This window comes from Spinacia oleracea, chromosome 3, assembly GCF_020520425.1.
Source record: "Spinacia oleracea cultivar Varoflay chromosome 3, BTI_SOV_V1, whole genome shotgun sequence".
In the NCBI taxonomy this organism is placed as follows: domain Eukaryota; kingdom Viridiplantae; phylum Streptophyta; class Magnoliopsida; order Caryophyllales; family Amaranthaceae; genus Spinacia; species Spinacia oleracea.
The window spans coordinates 69548219-69558203 of NC_079489.1; the positions used below are offsets into that span (position 1 = coordinate 69548219).

The window sequence follows — 9985 nt, forward strand, 5'->3', positions numbered from 1 at the left end:
TAATAAAATCCTAAAATAATAATTTAAATTCAGTTTTGAAAATAATATTCCCTCTAAGACATTTTAACATTTTCCCTCCAAAATATTTGAATATTTTTCCTTCCAAAATAATTTAATATCAAATATATATTAAAAATATGCATAAAATGATTAATAAAATGCCTAAAAATATGGGGTATTACAGATATTCCCTATGCTGATAGGGTTATCCGCTATGATAACTCAGACGACGAGCAGGTGGAGGTGACCATTCCTGTAGCTTCTCCTCCACATCGGAGGTCGTTCGATGCTGTACCGGAGCATTATGCAGCTGTAAGTACCTATTGTATTTTCTTGAAACTGATTGTAATCTTGTATCTGGAAGTTGATTTTGAATCTTGTATGCAAGCTCCTCGGGCGAGAGTGTGTCGTTGGATGCTTGCTATTGATTCCCTGAAGAGGCATTGTGTCAAGCTGACCTAGAAACTCACAGGCCAGGACAGAGAGCTGCATTCATTGACTGGGATATTTTTATTCTTGAAACTTGAATATGGATGACTGATTCTTGAATTTTGAATTTTGTATAGGAGCGCCTTCGAGGTTGCAGAGATTCTGTGGAGAGGGAGCCCCCGGTGGAGATTTCGAGAGAGCAGGACGGGCCGAGCTTAGGCCTGGGCCTGGGTTATGGTACTAGTACTTATCAGAGGCATTCTGATGTCGGTAGGGAGCTGTTCCCTTTACACATGTTGAGCCTACCAGGCATTCTGTTGGAGGTCCGGGCAGTTCGATGCCTTTTATGTCTCCCCCTGGTAGTTACTTCGGAGCGAGTAGCTCCCAGCCATGAAGTGCAGATTCTCGGGCTTATTGGTATGAGATGGAACGGATGCGACAGGTCCAGGATTTTGAGATGTAGTGCCAGTTCATGGCGTTCCCGTTGCCTTATCAGTATCCTTCCCTTAGCAGGGAACCTGTCGTCCTCCCGGTACCCTTCGTATTTCGGAGCAGGAGCATGCTACCCCTGGGACGGAGCTGGATCAGGATCTGGAGCGCTACAGGAGCCGAAACAAGAACAAGGAGCATGTGGTTGACATTACGGCTAATGATGACTCGGACTGATCCTGCATGGTAGAGAGTTTCATCTTGCCTTGATTGGATTTTGTATGGCTCGTTTTTGTATGGATTTTGTAGGTTTGTATTTGGAACTTGAATTTTGTATGGTTGTATGGTTTTGAACTTGAATTTTGTAAAGTTTGGAATTTTTGGATTTTGTATGGTTCAAAATTTGAATTTTGTATGGTTGGAACTTTGTATGTGTTGTGTGTGCTTTTGAAATTTGTAGCTATATGTATGCATGCAAATTTTGCAAAAATTTGCCGATTTTTTCGGGTGTACATACCCACTATAAGCCCCCACTTTGACTGAGGTTTTTGGTTAGAAAAAGCGCAAGTCAAAGTATATTAAACTTTTGCTTATGCATATGCAGACTCGACTTAGGACGCCGATCTAGAATGCTTAAATTTTGAACAGATTGACCCGAAATCGGCCCGAAGCGCTGACTCGAACTGCTTGAAATTGCGCGGCTTGCGGCTTTGGAATCTTGAATTATTGAGGCTGCACTTAGCTGTCCAAAGCCATAAAGAGTGCGTACTCGGAATCATAAAGGAGACGGCGGCCTCGTCCTTGTTGCAGGCCCCTGCTCCTGGCGCAGGCTTCGGCGCCCAGCACCGGTGTACTACCATAAATGCCGGTTTTTGTGTAAATAGGGAGCTTTTCGGATCATACTTTGCAACAATCCTTCCCTACTTATCTTTGCATACTACTTTTTCACGAAAAAAGAGAGAAAATGGCCTTGTCTTTTGAAAATGCCTTGAACTCTTGGCTTGGTTCGTTAGGCAAGATAGAGAAAAGGGAGCTTGACGGCATGCATCTTGGGGTGATCGCCTCTTTTCGATTTGTGAAACTTGATGTGCACTTCATTCTTGCTGCTCTGGAGGCTTGGGATTCAAATCATCACGTTTTCCGCTTCGGAAATAATGAGGTATGTCCCCTCCATGAGGAGTTCAGTGCTATATTGGGGTGGCCCATTATGATGGAGCCCTGCATGCCTAGTGTTGAAGAACACTTTTTCTTGGGCTTTGAAAGGTACTTGGGCTTGAAGCCCCCACTTTTTAGTGCTGTTGTATATGGCCGAGGGGTGGATTTGTCCCTCCTTGCTACGAAATTTGCTGGGCTTGACGTCCCCAAGGTTTTCTGCTTGAGGGCCTTGAGTTTTTGTATCTTTACTTGCTTCCTCTTTTCGAAACAGGGTTTGGCAATGGCGATGCCTCCCTAATAGAGATTGTGGAGCAGTTTGCTAGTGGCCGGGACCCAATGCCGCTCGTGATTGGCGAAACATTGATGGGCCTTGGTATGTTGAAGTCGTACCCCTCTTCTTTGCCGTCGGGAAGTCCGGTATTACTCCAAGTAAGGATCTAGAGCTTTCTTGTATATTGAAATTGTACTTGTATTTTAAATTTTGAATATTGAATTGCTTTTCTTGTATCATCCCCAAGGTCTGGCTTATGGAGAGGCTCATGCTGGTGGCACCACCGGAGAACATGGAAAGCTATAATAGGAAAGGGTTCACTGTGCGGCCCATGATGTATGGCCGGCTTACATTGGATGAGTGGCGATGCGCACTCTCTGGGGTTGAATCTTGTATTAGGTGGGTAGTTCCTTGGTGGGGAATTGCTGCTATGAGACATGCACCTAGCTCTACTACTTTCAGGGTGCCTAGCCTCACCATGCTAGTCTTCTACTCTCCTGCTCGAGTGATGAGACAACACGGCTTGAAGCAAGAAATCCCGAATTGTGCTGAGGAGCATCTGAAACCTGTTGTACTGAATGCTGATCGACTTGAAGTTTGGAGGCGGTATTGGGTTGTCAAACCATTCTTGAATGTTCAATTACCACCTGAGCCTGCTACTCTGTCAGCGGGGTGTATTGTATGGATGAAAGGCCCAAGCCAAAGGGATATTTCTCTCTCCGGACCAGCGAGAGGCCGAGGTTCTAGAGCCAGACGCCCTCCATCAACTGATTATGAGGAGTGTGGCCCGTCCGGTGCTTGACCGTTTTGAGTCCAGAGGAGGTTCGTCATCCTCCCGTCTTGGGAGACTAGCAAGTTCCTTCTCCCGCCGCTTGGTCAAGGGGAAGATTGATGAATGATTGCGGGAAGAGCCAAGGGATAGTACTCAAGGTGCCAAGACTCAAGAGCATAGTCGCCCGACCCCAAATTTTTCTAGGCTAAATGTGTTTGAAGTTGTACTAGCAAGAAGTGTGTTTAAGAGTCTGTTTAGAAGATGTGTTTAAGAAGTGTGTTTAGTGGAAGTCAAAAGTCTTTGAACTTTGCTTCACTTGATTCCAACCTTGTATTTGAATTAGCTTTGATTGAGGCTTTAGAGCCAAATAAAAAGGTTATTGTGTTAAATTTCGCTTGAACATGCTTTGCTTTTAGAATTGCACATTTGGAATAAAGACAACAACAACAATTGAATTTTGAATTTTGATTTGATTTTTAGGATGCCCGCTTGCCTTAGAGTGCTACCTCTAGTCACGTTGAGCCTTGTATTGGCTTTTTGCTTCTTTTCCCTAACCTATCTGACTTTTCGCCTTAGCGAATAAATCTTCGGGGCATGCCTGGTTACGATATCTTTCATGCTTTCGTGATTCGAGCGAGCATGGGATGTACGTAACATTTGTGCCTACTCCCCTTTGACCTTCTCGGCTACCACCTTTTTTAGGCGTGTTTTAGCTCGACCTCGCCTTTAAGAGTTTTGAGTGGAATCACATGTTGCGTTTGTATTGATGGGGTGATGCACATTGATCTAAATGCGCAATTAAAAAGAGTTATTAGCAAAAGACTTGCTAGTATTATTAAACTTCTTACTATATTGAGGACAGAATGTAAAGACTATGCTGAAACTGAAAAGACCCTATTCAAGTGAAGATAAAAGTCACACACAATTGTTTTTTACTTCTCCTTAAGCCGCATTATGTACGGCCCAGGGGTCTTATTCAAAAATAAATAAAGAGACGCTAAGACTGTAAATGATAGATTGAGTTGGATCTTAGACGAAGTATTTCTTAAGGACATATGTGTCCAATGACTTGTCACCTTTGATCCATCTAACCTTTGTAGTTTGTATGTCCTCGGATGCAGCTCCTTGCAGATCAAGTACGGTCCCCTCCCAATTTGCAGAGAGCTTTCCGTCAATCTTTACCTTTCCTACTGCATCTGCTTTCCTTAGCACTAGGTTTCCGACCTTCATGTATCTTCGGAGTTCGTAGGTTCCTCCTTGTCATCTTCTTGCCTTTCCCTATGAGTTCGATTTTGAGCCATGTATTGCTTGAAGTAGCCTCGTCGAATCAGTTCCTCCACATTGTTTTTGAGATCTCGACACTCATCTGTCATGTGGTCGTAGTCATCATGAAAGTCGCACCATTTAGACTGATCCCTATTCTTGAAGTGCATCTTCCCAGGGCGTTGCCATTTTTCATTAGTTTTGTTCATGGAAAATATTTGTGATCGAGGGACGAGCAAAGGTGTGTAACTCTCATACTTGTCTTTCTTTTTATTTTTCCATTCTTCGCTCTCATAGTTTTCTCGGTTGTCCTTTCTTCTTTGACTACCCTTCTCCCTTTTGTCGTCCATCCTGAAGTTTGCCATCTGTGGCTGGACGTAATCATCATGGTCGGACACGACCAGTGTCCTATTAAATTCCTCAATCCCGATGTATTCGTCCGCCTTTTCAAGAGCAGCTCCTACGTTGGAGACATTCTTCTTTGCTAGGTAATCTCTATACCTGCTTTTACGTAGGCCATGAGTAAGAGCCAGTATGGCGACGTCCGACTTCATATCGGGTATCATCACAGCTTCTTGGTTGAATCGCCTAAGATATTCTCTTAGGATTCCGTCCCATCGCTACTTCACGCTCCATAGTTCGGCTGATGTTTTCTCCCAACGCTTGTTGTTGACGAAGTGCTCACAGAATTCACTAGTAGAAAAAACCCCTGTTGCAGCCCCCTTGTTGCAGCGTACATGTATAAATACGCTTCAACAACCACTCGGTCAACGCGGGTCAAACCCTTTAAAGGGTTATCGCAGCGTACATTTTAGTTATTCGCAGCAAATGTGTTTGTTGCAGCGTACAAAATAAAAGCCCGCAGCAACAACCCGACTTTATTGCAGCGTACATGTTATTGCCCGCTGCAACAAGTCCGCGTTTCAAAATTTTTTACTTTCCTAGGTTGCAACAAACCGCGCTCAAACGAGCGGGCTCAAACGTACGTTGTTCCTTCTCTTCTAGCTCCAAGCTTTTTCCCTTAAACAAATATCCAAGAAGCCGTCGAACTCAGCCCTGCGTCGCCGTCGAACCCAAGCGTTGCTCAGCCCTGCGTCGCTGTCTTCGCCGGTGTGTGGTGTTCTCGCCTCATCTCCCCCATCCCGTTCAATTCTCGCGCGGCCTGTCACTGAAAGATATATTCTTGGTCGGCCGGGGGTTCAGCATCTCCCCGTCGCGTCGTGGTTCCGGTGGTTGCTCGGCGTCGTGGTTCCGGCGGTTTCGGTATGGTGTGTTCAATTTCTATTTTCGTTTTTTATTTTCGTTTTCAGATTAGGGTTCAATTTTAGTTTTTGATTTTCGTTTTCAGATTAGGGTTCAATTTTAGGTTTATGATTGAAAAAATCACATAGTTTTGAGTTCGATGATTTATGGGTTTCTTAGGGTTTGTTCAAATGATGTTTATGGGTTTTTAATCATTCATTACTTCATACAAAATCTTGATTTGTGCGAAATGTTGGATATTTAGGGTTTAGTTTAAGAATAGTATTGGAATTTTGGATGTTTTTGTTGTTTACGCTTGTGAAATGATGGAGAAGTTTTGAGTGGTCAAATGAGGGCTCTACAAGATTATAAGAAGGTGATTGTGTTTGAGTATAGTTTGTGTGAGTTGTTGACTTCTTTGTATGTTGCTATATTGGTATATAATTAACAAGTTTAATGTTCCGACTCTTCTGAGTATCTTAACATGCTTTTGAAGTCCTTGAGCTCGGGTAAATATTAATCATCTGCCATTTAGTTGTATGAACTGAGAATGGTTTGTTTTTAATTTATGTATATCCATATGCCCTGTACCAGTTTCACTTTCAATTAGGAGATGAGATGTTCCAACCTCTTTGCCTGCAGAATTTTGAATGAAATAGTTTCACTCATCTTTGTGCATCCATTGAATAGGAAACTGTTATACCACAATCGACAAATTCAGGAGCTCGGCTCCTCTTTTCTGATGTATTAAAGCATCATTGTCAGAACGCGGTTACACACTCTCCTAAAAGACGGAGAACAAGGATGCCAAAGAAGGATTTAGAAACCGGAAATTTCGAGAATCTGATAGTGGAAGTGACTCAAGGGTTAAGTCCAAACATTGGAGAAAACACAAGCTTCATTCAGAACAATTTACAAGGCAAATATCTTTCTGGTTCAGATGCCGCTCAACCTGATATCCCGTTGTCTGCTGTACAGGTATGATTCAGGTGTTTACGAAGATTTCCTACACTAGCAGAATAATTTGAATTCCCTCGCCTTATTTGCTGCATGTTTCTAGGTTTGCAGCAAGTTACATTTTAATTGCCGCATTTAAGCAGTAATGTCTATGTCTATGTTGCTGTTACTTTACCCTGAATATGAAATATGGAGAATACATTAAATAATTTCCTGTATGAACTTTTGTTGCTAATATGGAACTTGTATCCCTTATATTTCAGCATTCAGAAGCAGTGAAGCTGAAAATGCAGTCTGTTGTAGAAAGAGAAGGAACTCCTGGTGATGCTGTCAATTTGCAAACTGTCGAGAATATATCACAGGGAGATGCTGATATAGATATGGAAATAGATGATACCAACAGCATAGAAGATACAATCTTTGCAATGAACAATCATAAAGACCAATCATCCACAAAGACCACAAGCTTAACTCTGACGGAGCTGGCTCAACAGATGGCTGTTGATGATGATGATGATGACATTGTGAACTCTGTATGTGATAGCAGTCATGTCTTCGTTGGGGGTTATAAGGTAAAATCTGAAGACTCGGGCCTCCTCGGCTCTATTCTTTCCAAGCATGGGGATATTGCTGATAACTGCAATTTCAAAACACCATCAGTTCGTTCTCTGTTCATACAACATGTATGTGACATTGTTCAAACTTTGAAGAAGACTAGTATTGCATTCATCACTACGAGTGAGCTTGAAAAGATGGTAGCTGGCCTTAGTGATATTGAAGGAGCATGTATAGAAGTTGGATGGCTCAAAGAGAGGCTCGTTGAGATTTACGAAGCAAAGAAAGCTATCCCTATGCTTGGGCCATCATCCGAATTGAGAAAGACTCAAACTGAACGGAAATTCAAGATTCAGTGTACAAAAGCACTTGTGGAAGAGTACAAGAGAGAGATTGTTATTAGAGAGGAAGAACTTCGCAATTTAGAGGAAAAGTTGCGCATGGCTGAGAGTGTACTTTCTGTTGACGAAGAGGAGGCTACGACAGCAGAAATGGTGATTGGTGAGTACAAGGACAAGTTGAGGCGCATTGTGGAGTTAGGCTCCTTGCATTGTGGTCTAGTATGATTGTTACTTTCGACAAACAGTCACATTCGGGGTGAGTGACTTCTCTTAAAGTTTTATTTTTCTATTTTCCTTCTTCCTCTCTGAAATTTGGGTGGTTGCTCCTATTTGAACGTGTCATTGGTGATTTATTTGTATTATCTGGTGCTTGGAAACGTACGGTTATGTTTGTGTTTCTATTGTTGCCATTCAGAATCTTGGTTGCATTAAATTCTGTTCCTGTTTGTTAATGGCTTCAATAGGAACTATCTGCCATATGTTTGTGATAAAAAGATTATTACCGGATCAAAATGTCCATATGTTTGTTCTGTTTCCAGTGGATTTGAAGTGTCAGTGGATTTTAGGATAAAATAAGGCATTTTCGATCCCAACTTTAAAATAAATATGCTTTATATGCTTAGTTTTGACTTTCTAGAACTCATTCCAATCCATTTATGCATATTTAAGGCTCATTGTGTCGTTATAGGTCATATTTAGGCTAAAGTGCCATTTTCGCTCCCAACTTTGAACTTAAGAACCTAATGACTCATTTTAAACTTATTATATGATTAATATGTTTAGTTTTAAGTTTCTAAGACTTATTCTAATCTGTTTATGCACATTTAATGCTTGTTTGATAGTTATAGGTCATATTTAGGCTAAAATGAGGCATTTTCGCTCCTAACTTTAAAATAAAGAACCTAAACACTCATTTTAAACTTAATACATGTTTAATATGCATAATTTTAACTTTATAAGACTCGTTCCAATCTATTTATGCACCTTTAAGGCTCATTAGGTCGTTGTAGGTCATATTTAGGCTAAAATGACATTTTCGCTCCCAACTATGAACTAAAGAACCTAAGGACTCATTTTAAACCTACTAAATGTTTTATATTCTAGTTTTAACTTTCTAGGACTTATTCCAATCCATTTATGCACATTTAAGGCTCATTGTGTCGTTATAGGTCATATTTAGGCTAAAATGACATTTTCGCTCCCAACTTTGAACTTAAGAACCTAATGACTCATTTTAAACTTATTATATGATAAATATGCTTAGTTTAAGTTTCTAAGACTTATTCTAATCTATTTATGCACATTTAATGTTTGTTTTATCGTTATAGGTCATATTTAGGCTAAAATGAGGCATTTGCGCTCCTAACTTTGAACTAAAGAACCTAAGGACTCATTTTAAACTTATTACATGATTAATATGCTTAGTTTTAAGTTTCTAAGACTTATTCTAACTACTTATACACATTTAAGGCTTGTTTGGTCGTTATAGGTCATATTTAGGCTAAAATGACATTTTCGCTCCCAACTATGAACCAAAGAACCTAAGGACTCATTTTAAACTTACTAAATGTTTTATATGCTTATTTTTAACTTTCTAGTACTCATTCCTATCCATTTATGCACATTTAAGGCTCATTGTGTCGTTATAGGTCATATTTAGGCTAAAATGACATTTTCGCTCCCAACTTTGAACTTAAGAACCTAATGACTCATTTTAAACTTATTATATGATAAATATGCTTAGTTTAAGTTTCTAAGACTTATTCTAATCTGTTTATGCACATTTAATGCTTGTTTGATAGTTATAGGTCATATTTAGGCTAAAATGAGGCATTTTCGCTCCTAACTTTAAAATAAAGAACCTAAGCACGCATTTTAAACTTAATACATGTTTAATATGCATAATTTTAACTTTATAAGACTCGTTCCAATCCATTTATGCATATTTAAGGCTCATTGTGTCGTTTTAGGTCATATTTAGGCTAAAATGACATTTTCGCTCCCAACTTTGAACTTAAGAACCTAAGGACTCATTTTTAAATTATTATATGATTAATAAGCTTAGTTTTGAGTTTCTAGGACTTATTCTAATCTACTTATACCCATTTAATGCTTGTTTGATCGTTATAGGTCATATCTAGGCTAAAATAAGGCATTTTCGCTCCCAACTTTAAAATAAAGAACCTAAGGACTCATTTAAAACTTATTACATGTTTAATATGCATAATTTTAACGATCTAAGACTCGTTCCAATCTATTTATGCACCTATAGGCTCATTGGGTCGTTATAGGTCATATTTAGGCTAAAATGACATTTTCGCTCCCAACTTTGAACTAAAGAACCTAAGGACTCATTTTAGACTATTAGGACATTGTCATTAGTTTCTTGAATGTTAAAATGTGATATTTAATTTGTATTTAATCTAATGTTTAATTTAAATTTCTGTTTTTGTAAAGGTCTACACTCCGAGGATTGCGCCTTATGCGAGGAATTTGATGTGGTTCGTGAGCAATGGGCTAAGTTTTTTACCAACAAGTATTTATTATTGGCTTTAGGGCGCTTGATCGAGT

The 9985-nt window shown here is 39.9% G+C and overlaps 1 protein-coding gene across 1 annotated transcript; it reads left to right on the forward strand.

Annotated features, from left to right (window-relative positions):
• Positions 1 to 5910: 5910 nt before the first annotated feature.
• On the forward strand, positions 5911 to 9985 carry LOC130469763 (uncharacterized). The gene is made up of 4 exons (XM_056839222.1): positions 5911 to 5997; positions 6252 to 6539; positions 6782 to 7670; positions 9872 to 9985. Exons 1-3 carry the CDS (start codon positions 5911 to 5913, stop codon positions 7637 to 7639), a joined length of 1233 nt encoding a protein of 410 aa, XP_056695200.1. The 3' UTR covers positions 7640 to 7670; positions 9872 to 9985.